At 46.2% G+C, this 13,739-nt stretch overlaps 1 protein-coding gene across 1 annotated transcript in view; it reads right to left on the bottom strand.

The window, feature by feature from the left end:
- Positions 1-1,548: 1,548 nt before the first annotated feature.
- LOC143810035 (uncharacterized) overlaps positions 1,549-13,739 on the bottom strand; it is a 49,634-nt gene continuing 37,443 nt past the window's right edge. Inside the window, exon 3 of the mRNA XM_077292940.1 lies at positions 1,549-4,882. Coding sequence (XP_077149055.1) covers positions 4,445-4,882 — 438 coding nt within the window. The 3' untranslated portion in view covers positions 1,549-4,444. The remainder of the gene's footprint in view (positions 4,883-13,739) is intronic.

The following is a 13,739-nucleotide window of genomic DNA, read 5'->3' as shown; positions in this document are numbered from 1 at the left end:
GAGCTTAATATTTGGTACAGAAACCTTTGTTTGCAGTTACAGACGTCAGACGTTTCCTGTAGTTTTTGAGGGGGGAATCTTGCGTGCCCTGCAGGATTTTAATCCATGGCGGCGTAGTGTGTTACTAAGGCTGGGGTCACACCGTATGGAAAATCGGTCCGAGTGTCCCTGCCGAGAGTCGCACAAGTGTTCTCTATATGGTCATCCATGTGTAATGCGATGATGCAATTTTCGCGCACTTATGTATCCATATGACATGCGCATGGCTTTACATTTCCAACTGCTTTTCCCCATTGAATTTAATGGCACAATGGGCTTAAATGAGGAAAATGTGTTCGTGTTTCTCGCAAGCTACACTGATGGTCCGTATGGTGTCCGATTTTGTTCTCGCACCCATAGACTTGCATTGGCAAGACTTGGGCGATATAAGCTTACAATCACAGTATGCTGAATACGTCCGAGAAAAAAAAACAGTGATGTGATCTGCCCCATAGATTAACATTGGTCCGGGTGCTATGTGATATTTTCTTGCATAGCACTCGTCCATATTCAACGCTAGTGTGACCCCGGCCTAGTGGTAATGTTTGAGACACTGGTCCCAGCTCTCTTCAGGTCATTGACCAAGTCCTCCAGTGTAATCCTGGGCTGATTCATGAACTTTCTCAGAAGTCATCCTTACCCCACAAGGCAGGATCATGCATGAAGCCCCAGGCCAAGGATAATTGACAGTCATCTTGTGTTTCTTCCATTTTGTAATAAATGCACGAACAGTTGTTTCATAGTAACATAGTTAGTAAGGCCGAAAAAAGACATTTGTCCATCCAGTTCAGCCTATATTCCATCATAATAAATCCCCAGATCTACGTCATTCTACAGAACCTAATAATTGTATGATACAATATTGTTCTGCTCCAGGAAGACATCCAGGCCTCTCTTGAACCCCTCGACTGAGTTCGCCATCACCACCTCCTCAGGCAAGCAATTCCAGATTCTCACTGCCCTAACAGTAAAGAATCCTCTTCTATGTTGGTGGAAAAACCTTCTCTCCTCCAGACGCAAAGAATGCCCCCTTGTGCCCGTCACCTTCCTTGGTATAAACAGATCCTCAGCGAGATATTTGTATTGTCCCCTTATATACTTATACATGGTTATTAGATCGCCCCTCAGTCGTCTTTTTTCTAGACTAAATAATCCTAATTTCGCTAATCTATCTGGGTATTGTAGTTCTCCCATCCCCTTTATTAATTTTGTTGCCCTCCTTTGTACTCTCTCTAGTTCCATTATATCCTTCCTTAGCACCGGTGCCCAAAACTGGACACAGTACTCCATGTGCGGTCTAACTAGGGATTTGTACAGAGGCAGTATAATGCTCTCATCATGTGTATCCAGACCTCTTTTAATGCACCCCATGATCCTGTTTGCCTTGGCAGCTGCTGCCTGGCACTGGCTGCTCCAGGTAAGTTTATCATTAACTAGGATCCCCAAGTCCTTCTCCATGTGAGATTTACCCAGTGGTTTCCCGTTCAGTGTGTAATGGTGATATTGATTCCTTCTTCCCATGTGTATAACCTTACATTTATCATTGTTAAACCTCATCTGCCACCTTTCAGCCCAAGTTTCCAACTTATCCAGATCCATCTGTAGCAGAATACTATCTTCTCTTGTATTAACTGCTTTACATAGTTTTGTATCATCTGCAAATATCGATATTTTACTGTGTAAACTTTCTACCAGATCATTAATGAATATGTTGAAGAGAACAGGTCCCAATACCGACCCCTGCGGTACCCCACTGGTCACAGCGACCCAGTTAGAGACTATACCATTTATAACCACCCTCTGCTTTCTTTCCTTCTCACCAAGCTGCTTGCGTATTGTCCTGTAGCCCATCCCAGCCTTGTGTAGGTCTACAATTTTGTCCCTGGTGTCCTTAGACATCTCATTGACCTTGGCCATGATGGAGAGGTTGGAGTGTGATTGACTGTGTGGACAGGTGTCTTTTATACAGGTAACAAGTTCAAACCGGTGCAATTAATGCAGGTAATGAGTGCAGAGAAGGAGGACTTCTTAAAAAAAGAACAAGTCTGTGAGAGTCAGAATTCTTGCTAGCTCGTAAGTGATCAAATACTTATTTCATGCAATAAAATACAATTTAATTATTTAAAAATCATACAATGTGATTTTCAGTTGTTTTTTTTAGATTCTATCTCTCACAGTTGAAGTGTACCTACGATAAAATTTACAGACCTCTCCATTCTTTGTAGATAGGAAAACGTGCAAAATCAGAAGTATATCAAGTACTTATTTTCCCCAATATACATGTAGAGATAAAAAAAAATGGATGATAGTAGCTATTATCACCATATATGAATAACCAAAGATTGTGGATTAAACTTGCTAAAAAAAGAAAATCTAATGCAGCCACCACACCATATTGTCTATGAGTGGAAACACCTTTCACATATTAGCAGGAATATGTTTGTCAGCAATCAGCACAGGGAGCTTATACATGGAGGTCTAAATTTAACATGTTAAACTTTTCCAAAATACTTAACATTTTTTAGAGGGTTTCTCCACACCTGAGCTGTTTTTTTTTAACAAACCTATGGTGTAAAATAATGCTGTCGTGGTCCACTGCCAGTCTCTGTACTTCATCTTCTGGTGGGATGGGTATGTTACTGCTGCAACCAACCACTGGCTGCAGCGGTGCCCTGTACATCAGAACTGAGGCCAATGATGGGCTGTAGTGGTCACATGTCCCCTTGACTGGAAGATAATGCAGAGCCATTATCCTATAAATACTGTTCTAGCCATACAGATACCACTGTGGACAGTGATTGAGATTCTGATGCCCAATTTTTCAAAAAAAGGAAGCATAGAAACCATGTGGGAACCTGAGTTGCATTAGAAAAGGGGCAGCGGCATTTGGAAAGGTAAGTATGCTGTTTTTTACACCATACTAGATTATTTTAAACAAAAATGTAGGTGGCAAACCCTTTCAATGGAATTTAAAGTGATAAATTGTCACTAGATTTTCTCTATACAAAGTATGGCCAGCACCTGTAAGCCCTCTTTTTCAGCATAGTAGGATTCTATATTTATGTCCCATTTCCCTATGTAAGGCACAGAAAATACCTTTTATTATACTCACAGAAGGCGTGGACTGGTCCAATCGGCGTCTCTGGTCTTGATCCTCTGCCTCCTCTCTTCTACAATCGCCATCCTCCTTCTCTGCTTTATGTGGATGAAGCATCCTACGTAATTCACAGTGTCCCCATCACGCTCTTGCGCAGGCGCATTTCTATCTGCCCTGCTGAGGATAGAGCAAAGTACTGTAATGCGCATGCACCAGGAGAGGTGAAAAAGCACCGATAACCCATAGGTAAAGCCGGCGCCTGTGCATTACAGTGATTTGCTCTGCCCTCGGCAGGACAGATAGAAATGCGCCTGCACAGGAAAGGAGTGCAATTGGGACACTGTGTAGAGGGAGGATGGTGATTGTAGAAAGGGGAGGTGCTGGATCAAGACCAGAGACCCCCCCCATCGGACCGTCTGTGAGTATAATAAAATCAATTTTTTGTGCCTGACAAAACGGATTAGGACTGTTATGTGGCTGCAGTGTAGCCCACCTCCACCAGGGGGTGCTGGCGAGGGAAGAGAGACCACACACTCACAGCGCAGCAACACTGAGCAGCTGCACAGGTGTCACAGGTGACAAAAGAGTGGTCAGACGAGCTGAGACAGAACCTGTCAGGAGCAGAAGTAACAGAAGAAACAACAATGCACGTAGTCAGAGCCTAGCCAGAAGTCAGAGCCAAACAGGAGCACGGTTTCCAAAACGAGAGACGTAAGATGAAGTTGGGGTACAAGCCAGAGAGTCAAAGTCAGTCGGGGAACATGGTATCAGAGACGGAAAACAAGAGGCGGGGTTCAGAGATCAGGCCGAGTCATACACTGTAGGGAAACAACTAGACGAACACTAAATCAGGGATAGGGAATGGGTCTAATACAAATATGGGAAGTCAGAGGCAGAAGGATCGCCAGGGTATTTGGGTCAGCTGTTCTAGCCTGGAAGCATGAACTATCATTGACGCTGGCCAGCAGACTGCAGAGGACTTAAAAAGCCCAGCCAGCTCCAAAATGAGGCTGAGGGGATTACACCCGTATGACCAGTCCAGAGAGATTATTAAAAATATAAGCATAGATGCATAATGTATATTAAAAAGATATGAGGCTGGTGTACTCAGAATGGAATTGCCGTGCAATCCTGATATTAAATGGGCTCTTTAACATTAAATGTGAAAACTTTGAAAAATATTATACAGCCTTTCTGGCATAGATTTAGAAAAGTAAGCGCAGCAGTCTTATCAAGTCTAAGATCTAGATAGTAATGTGTGGAGTCCCTATTGTGACATCTGGTGATAGATTAGGTTTGAAATAGCTTCTAGCATAAATTCATTCCCCCCATGTTTAAAATATTAAGAATATTTCTGCAGCTGCCCTTTACAGCCATGTCTGTAGCCGATTCATTCCACTTGGACTTGATACAAGGATCAGCCCCGCATTCTTTCAAAGTCTTCACTACATGAGCTTGCCCCCTTTCTACTGCCAGGTGTAGAGCTGTTTTTCCTAGCCAGTCTTTGGCGTGTATGTCGGCTCCATGCTGAAGTAAACTGGAACATACTGCACTGTGCCCCCTATAGGCTGCGTGGTGTAAAGGCGTTAGGTTTAGTGAGTCAGTGCCGTTTACATCTGCTCCTTCCTGTATTAGTAGATTTGCCACCAGAGTATGACCTCGGCCCGCAGCGTGGTGTAAAGGCGTGAGCTGGTTGTTATCCAGTCTGTGTAAAGAAGCGCCTTTTCTCAGCAGGAATTCTGCCATCTGAAACAGAAAATAAAATATTACGTGTGAATTCGTGTTACCGTTTATATTTGTACGACATCTTCATAGAGGTTCATTTCATTTTTGCTAATTACCCCTAATTATGAACTATTAAACCATTTCCTGAAACTTCCAAAATGTGCCCGTTCACTGGAAAAGTCCCTGGCAATAAGCTGATTGCAGGAGGGGGTCCAACCGTTACCACCAGGGTAGAAGACCTGTTTGGTTTTTCCTCCCTACATGGCATCTCTCATGGCATCCATTATCAATAAAGAACAGGAGATATTCATAATGGCAGCGCTGTATTTTTCAGACATGCTGTAGTCTTGAAAGACGCGCCGCATGCCCGTCTCCACGGGTGATCCACGGGCGTCTGTGCATGCATAGCAGGCATGGGATTTCTTGAAATCCCATCCACTATGCTGTAACATATGGATGCTTCGGATTTACGCAGCGTCCAACCCGCAGCGTTTACTGACCATGGGAGTATACCCTTAGGGCTGCACTTTACCAGATACAATTTCCAAAGCCACTTCAATAAGTAACGTCACCAATTCAAGCATTTTTTCAGTGAATTCTGCCCCAAAACCACAGTCAGTAGCGCACGCAGAATTAACCCATTCTACGCAGCTGATCGACAGACCCCACTTATAAGGAAAATGCATTTTTTGTGTCTGAGGCTCAATTCAGTCATCTGTAAAACACGGTCCAAGTACAGACGCCGATCTCCGAGAGCTGCTACTGCACAGGTGCAGGCATCGCCATCTTGGAGGAGGACATTTTTTTTCTTCTCCAGCAAGATGGCGCCGCCGGTGCCTGTGGAGTGCCCCCATGGGGCCGTGGGGTACTCGGTACCGGGTCCTGCGATTCACAGGGGGATGTCACGATGGCTGACCCGGTCCGTGGCCCTGGGACGTCCGTGTAAAAGGGGAAAGGTCTTTAAGAGAAAAGTTCGTGACGCCACCTGTGGTATTCGGTCAGGGTGACCGACGCTGCTATAAGGGGACCGCTGGGGGATGTTATGGCAGCTAGAAGGTATACTTTCCCACAGGTGAAGTGTATCCCCAGGGCTTCTCGGTGTGTAGATGGTGAATGATGAATGGCGCAGTGAAGAACGAGGACACAGGGTTGCAGTCTCTTTACCTTTACTGAAGACTCCAGCATCCACAGTCCAGGGCACCAGATCACAGGGCAGGCAGAGTCCGGCCGGTTTGGAGACAAGTCCAAAGTTCCCTTATCCAGGTGGAAATCAGTAGCCTTCCTTTGCGCTGCAGTGGTGTAGTTCCTTACTGCCTATGGCTTCAAATAAGGGTCTCACAGATGTAGTGTCTCTCTCTCTGTCCCCCATATAGGATAGGACAATACCCGTATGACTGGTGACTTGAGCCTGTTTATAGGGTCTCTTAGATAACCCGGCTCTGTAGTTGTCACCGTGCCTCCTGGGTGTAAATGCAGACAGGTAACTTGCAATTAGCTGTCCTGCCGGTCTCTGGAGCAAAGCATAAAGGTCCTTATTCCCTCAGTATTCCGGCTACCGGGCTTCTGCGCCTCAGGAGGCAGCCTGTGTAGGGCTGGTCCCCTTCTGGTATCCTCTCCTTTGCTGCGACTCCCTTCACGCTCGCTGCAATACAGTTCTGCCTTCTGAGCTCTGAGGGCATGCATAGCTCCATATCCTTTCTCCTTCGTTCGCTGACAGGATCCCACCCCTGTCAGGGACCAACTAACTGAGCTGAGCTCAGCCAGCAACTAACTTCCTCTCCAGGCTACCAGTTTTACCTAAGTGTGAGGAGTGTGACCTAATAAATAGGAGCAGAGCTCCCCCTGATGGCCTGGAGTATGAAATGTGTTGTATGTTTGTGATACCTGGATGCAGTTGTCCTTCTTTGCCTCCAAACGTAACATCACTCCCCGTAGAGGAAAATTATATTACTGCAACAACCAGGACCCTGGGGTGCTGCACCTGCGTAATAGCAGCTATTGGATCTTTATACACACCGATAGCTGCTACAGCGCAGGCGGCGCCATTTTCAAATTGACTTTTTTTTCCCCTCAATTAAATAAACAAAAGGGATTAAGTGCACAGTACACATGCGATTATGCTGCAGTGCAGGTGCCACGGCCAACACCTGCCTGCAGACGCTTTTTTTTTTTCATTCCGTATGTGCTGGTATTCCTTATGTAAACTAGCGGGCAGGCAGGGAAGGATCAGTGAGCTGTCAGCAGTCTTCATTATGAATATCTAATCAGAGCACCACATACAGACTACCCCACAGGCCGCCCCGAGGCACGAGCATACCATTAACTTAAAACTGAAAATAAAGATTAAGAAACAACCATAAGATAGATTTCATCAACCAAGGTATCATTGTAATCAGTTTAACGGCGCCGAACTGACACTGTGTGTAGGTTACTGTGCACAATCCTGTTGACAGGTTCCCTTTAAAATTACTCTTCATGTACGTCTGGGTCTACTGCAACCATTTCTGCTTATGAGACTGTTTAGGGGTGGCCAAATAGTAGGTTTATGAACAACTGTAAGCCTCTAAACTTATTCACAACAGTATCACGGACCTGCCTGTTGTGTTCCTTGGTCTTCATGATGTTCTCTGTGCTTCAAACAGAACCCTGAGACCAGTAGCATAGCTACTGGAGGGGCAGAGGTTGTGAGCACACTGGGCCCAGTGCTCAGAGGGGGCCCACCCTGAGCTACGCTACTGTAACTTTATCGGCGTGCACAGCCCGCCTGCTCTGCCGCTGGCCACTATGGGGCCCCTGAGCAGGCGGGGGGGCCCGGTGCCAACAGTGGGCCCCCCGCCTGTCATCGCAAGGTCAGTTGTACTGGCATTTAGCCGCTACAGCTGACCGCAATGATGAGGGAAGGAGCACTGCGCTCCTTTCCCCGTCAGCGTCTGATGCTGCCAACGCTGACAGCGGGCACAATGACGTCACTGCTCAGCGCCCGCTGTAAGCAGATGAGCGGGCGCTCAGAGCAGCACAGGAACCAGGAAGAAGAGAGGTGAGTATTTATTTTTTGGGGGTGCTGCCTAATAGTACAGTGTCTGCCTATGGGGGTACTGGTTTATACTACAGGGTCTGCCTATAGGGGTACTTTCTTATACTACAGGGTCTGCCTATAGGGGTGCTACCTTATAGTACAGGGTCTGTCTATGTTGGTGCTGCCTTATACTACAGGGTCTGCCTATAGGGCTGCTGCCTTATAGTACAGGGTCTGCCTATGGGGGTGCTGTCTTATACTACAGGGTCTGCCTATGGGGGTGCTGACTTATACTACAGGGTCTGCCTATGGGGGTGCTGCCTTATACTACAGGGTCTGCCTATGGGGGCTGCCTTATACTACAGGGTCTGCCTATGGGGGTGCTGCCTTATACTACAGGGTCTGCCTATGGGGGCTGCCTTATACTACAGGGTCTGCCTATGGGGTGCTGCCTTATACTACAGAGTCTGCCTATGGGTGCTGCCTTGTGCTATAGAGTCTTCCTATGGGGGGTGCATTATACAATATAGAGTAGTCCTATGGGGGATGCATTATACTATATTGAGGACTATCTGGTGCATTGTACTATATTGAGGACTGACTGGTGATTTATACTATATGGAGGCTATCTCGGGGGGCATCATACAGTGTGGGGATTACAGTGAAGGGGCCATCATACAGTGTTGGAGCCATCAAACAGTTTGGAGGCAACTAAGGGGCCAGTATACTGTGTGGGTGGTACTACACAGTGAATGGGGCATTATACTGTGTATAAGAAAGCATCATACTGTGTATAGGAGAGCTGTACAGGGGGAGACTCGGGACATTATTAAATGTAAAGTGGGCACTTATTGTTATAGGGGAACTCAGGTTACTGTGACTATCAAAGGGGCACACAGAGGGCATTATTACTTTCTAGGGGGCAAAATATGGGCACTGTTTTCTAGGGCACTTGCACCTAGCATTACTATATTATGGAGGGGTGCTTTAGAATTTAGAGGGCACGGAGAACCACACAGCAGGTGCAGTAATAGGGTCACATACTGCAGCAGCGGCTCAGTATTGGGGTATCAGGTGCAGTAATAGGGACGCATACGGCAGCAGCGGCTCAGTATTGGGGTATCAGATGCAGTAATAGGGACACATACGGCAGCAGCGGCTCAGTATTGGGGTATCAGGTGCAGTAATAGGGACACATACGGCAGCAGCGGCTCAGTATTGGGGTATCAGGTGCAGTAATAGGGACGCATACGGCAGCAGCGGCTCAGTATTGGGGTATCAGGCGCAGTAATAAGGACACATACGGCAGCAGCGGCTCAGTATTGGGGTATCAGGTGCAGTAATAGGGACACATATGGCAGCAGCGGCTCAGTATTGGGGTATCAGGGGCAGTAATAGGGACACATACGGCAGCAGCGGCTCAGTATTGGAGTATCAGGAGCAGTAATATGACACATATGGCAGCAGCGGCTCAGTATTGGGGTATAAGGTGCAGTAATAGGGACACATATGGCAGCAGCAGCTCAGTATTGGGGTATCAGGTGCAGTAATAGGGACACATACGGCAGCAGTGCCTCAGTATTGGGGTATCAGGTGCAGTAATAGGGACACATACGGCAGCAGCGGCTCAGTATTGGGGTATCAGGTGCAGTAATAGGGACACATACGGCAGCAGCGGCTCAGTATTGGGGTATCAGGTGCAGTAATAGGGACACATACGGCAGCAGAAGCTCAGTATTGGGGTATCAGGTGCAGTAATAGAGACACATACAGCAGCAGCTCAGTATTGGGGTATCAGGTGCAGTAATAGGGACACAGGGCAGCAGTGGCTCAGTATTGGGGCAGCAGGTGCAGTAATAGGGACATACGGCAGCAGCGGCTCAGTATTGGGGTATCAGGTGCAGTAATAGAGACACATACGGCAGCAGCGGCTCAGTATTGGGGTATCAGGTGTAGTAATAGAGACACATACAGCAGCAGTGGCTCAGTATTGGGTTATCAGGTGCAGTAATAGGGACACATATGGCAGCAGCGGCTCAGTATTGGGGTATCAGGTGCAGTAATAGAGACACATACAGCAGCAGCGGCTCAGTATTGGGGTATCAGGTGTAGTAATAGAGACACATACGGCAGCAGCGGCTCAGTATTGGGGTATCAGGTGTAGTAATAGAGACACATACAGCAGCAGTGGCTCAGTATTGGGTTATCAGGTGCAGTAATAGGGACACATATGGCAGCAGCGGCTCAGTATTGGGGTATCAGGTGCAGTAATAGGGACACATACGGCAGCAGTGGCTCAGTATTGGGGTATCAGGGGCAGTAATAGGGACACACGGCAGCAGCGGCTCAGTATTGGGGTATCAGGTGCAGTAATAGAGACACATACGGCAGCAGCGGCTCAGTATTGGGGTATCAGGGGCAGTAATAGAGACACATACGGCAGCAGCGGCTCAGTATTGGGGTATCAGGTGCAGTAATAGAGACACATACAGCAGCAGCGGCTCAGTATTGGGGTATCAGGTGCAGTAATAGAGACACATACGGCAGCAGCGGCTCAGTATTGGGGTATCAGGTGCAGTAATAGAGCCACATACGGCAGCAGCGGCTCAGTATTGGGGTATCAGGTGCAGTAATAGAGCCACATACGGCAGCAGCGGCTCAGTATTGGGGTATCAGGTGCAGTAATAGAGACACATACGGCAGCAGCGGCTCAGTATTGGGGTATCAGGTGCAGTAATAGGGACACATACGGCAGCAGCGGCTCAGTATTGGGGTATCAGGTGCAGTAATAGAGACACGGCAGCAGTGGCTCAGTATTGCGGTATCAGGTGCAGTAATAGGGACACATACGGCAGCAGTGGCTCAGTATTGGGGTATCAGGTGCAGTAATAGAGACACATACGGCAGCAGTGGCTCAGTATTGCGGTATCAGGTGCAGTAATAGGGACACATACGGCAGCAGTGGCTCAGTATTGGGGTATAAGGGGCAGTAATAGGGACACATACGGCAGCAGCGGCTCAGTATTGGGGTATCAGATGCAGTAATAGGGACACATACGGCAGCAGCGGCTCAGTATTGGGGTATCAGGTGCAGTAATAGAGACACATACGGCAGCAGCGGCTCAGTATTGGGGTATCAGGTGCAGTAATAAGGTCACATACGGCAGCAGCGGCTCAGTATTGGGGTATCAGGTGCAGTAATAGGGACACATATGGCAGCAGCGGCTCAGTATTGGGGTATCAGGTGGAGTAATAGGGACACATACGGCAGCAGCGGCTCAGTATTGGGGTATCAGGGGCAGTAATAGGGACACATACGGCAGCAGCGGCTCAGTATTGGGGTATCAGGTGCAGTAATAGGGACACATACGGCAGCAGTGGCTCAGTATTGGGGTATCAGGGGCAGTAATAGGGACACATACGGCAGCAGCGGCTCAGTATTGGGGTATCAGGTGCAGTAATATGGACACATACGGCAGCAGTGGCTCAGTATTGGGGTATCAGGGGCAGTAATAGGTACACATACGGCAGCAGCGGCTCAGTATTGGGGTATCAGGTGCAGTAATAAGGTCACATACGGCAGCAGCGGCTCATTATTGGGGTATCAGGGGCAGTAATAGGTACACATACGGCAGCAGCGGCTCAGTATTGGGGTATCAGGTGCAGTAATAAGGTCACATACGGCAGCAGCGGCTCATTATTGGGGTATCAGGGGCAGTAATAGGGACACATACGGCAGCAGCGGCTCAGTATTGGGGTATCAGGTGCAGTAATAGGAACACATACGGCAGCAGCGGCTCAGTATTGGGGTATAAGGGGCAGTAATAGGGACACATACGGCAGCAGCGGCTCAGTATTGGGGTATCAGCAGGATGAGGAGTTTGTTCAGGTTGGGAATAGATGGTGATGGGGCTGGAATGTGAGAAGTGAAACGTGTCTTTGTTGTATTCTCTGTAGACGAGTCCTGGCTGGAAGAAGTTGTCATGTCGGTCTGGGCCAGATGGAAAAGACGGGAAAAATCAATGATTCCATCATAAAGAATGTCAGCAATAAGTCATTATCTATAACTGTGCTGTGATCTCATGTTCTGTAGGGCTGGGATCTACCACTTACCATATGTCGGTAATATCAATATTGGTCTTTATATAGAGACTAGATGGTGGCCCGATTCTAACGCATCTGGTATTCTAGAATATGTATGTAGTTTATTTATGAAGATTTAAGAATAATGCATTGAATACACAGGATTTTCCGAGTAAAATATTTACATTATCAGTGAAGCGGTGTTTAAATCCCGCGCCAATATCGCTGATTGGTCGCGTCCGGCTGGGCACTCTAGTGCCCGGTTTGTGACAATACAGTGCCACCTAGTGGCTATATGTGGTCTGAATTTCTCTGTGCCATTAATGAATGTATCATTCTTGTTGTCACATCAGGAATCAGACTATAAAGCATTATTCAGGACACTTTGTGTACCTATATTGCTTAAAAGAATAGCATACTATGCCTTCATTGTCTGGGTACATAATGTACTCAACCGGTAAGTACTTTGTAGCTGAAAACATATACTCACATGATTAGGATTTCTCAGTAGAAAAACAGGGGGAAAGGGATAAGTGAATAAAAAATAGCTTTTACTAATTATTTTCTAATATAGTAGAAATGTGTTCAAACAATTTTTTTTCACATACGCCCAAATAAGGGTGTATATTGAGTCGCTGCTTAATTTTATATTGCTTTCTTATTAAAACTGTGACTCTAATTCCTGATTGGATCACTTGATTATATAATTAATAAATTATATATATTTAAATTGTGCTGATCCCTGACCATTGTCCCTAATTTTATTTATTTTTTACTCAGTTTTATATAAATTAAAGACTAGGTACAATGATATCAAATTTCATATATTAGGTCACAAGAATATTCACAAAGGCTTTATCATACAGAATGACTTCTTGCCATTATCAGATTGAGCTATGTAGTAAGTTAGTAACCACTGAGTTCCTCTAATAAGAGTTCAATTATTCCATGGCACTACTATGTCGCCAGACAGGGGTAAATGATATATTGAATTATAAGATTATTAACTGTGTAGTATCGTAAATCAGTTATATCGAAACCACATGTGTCTGATATAGTATGTTCTGCGGCTGTGGAATATTGTATCTCTTTTGTATTATAGATTCAAATAATATCAAGCTCTCAAGACGCCGCCAAAACGATTTGACATGCAAGCCGTACCTAACCTATATGTGACTGGCCATACCAGATCTGCATATGGCTGATCCATATACACTGCAATATTAAGACAATGTGTCTCGGCTGTAGCATCAACACATTAAATGTCCATGCTACCTGATAGACCGATACACCAGCCTCAACTATATAAGCATAAGTATGGTAGCTACTCGGCATGGAATGCGATGACCACACCAGTACTTAAGTTAATAAGGACATAGGTATATGCGGGCTGTCAGATTCCCCTGTTTGCATAGCTAATTATATCTCAAACTCCAGGTTTGTCACACTGACGCCATTGCACAGCTTTGTGACATTTGTTATTAAAGGGAGAGAGTGCTTGACTAGGCGTGTGTGCACAGTTTAACAAATCATAGTCCTGTAGTGTTGATACTGATGCTGAAGCTAAACCATCATACTAACAGTACTTGTAAGGGCTAATTTTGTGCTTTGCTGTTTTTATCATTCTCTGTTTAGCATAAGCAGGGAGAGAGTGTTGCAGGAGCAGGGAGAGTGGCTAAATATAGTCTCTAGGCAGGGATTAGGGCTTTGCTGTTATGACCCCAATGGCAGAGGGTCTCAGGAATCAATACCAAGTCTGCAAACACAAAAAACTAGCTC

The sequence above is a fragment of the Ranitomeya variabilis genome, chromosome 2 (assembly GCF_051348905.1).
Source record: "Ranitomeya variabilis isolate aRanVar5 chromosome 2, aRanVar5.hap1, whole genome shotgun sequence".
Classification (NCBI taxonomy): domain Eukaryota; kingdom Metazoa; phylum Chordata; class Amphibia; order Anura; family Dendrobatidae; genus Ranitomeya; species Ranitomeya variabilis.
The sequence above is the reverse complement of the archived record's forward strand: the minus strand, read 5'-3'. Positions and strand labels throughout refer to the sequence as shown.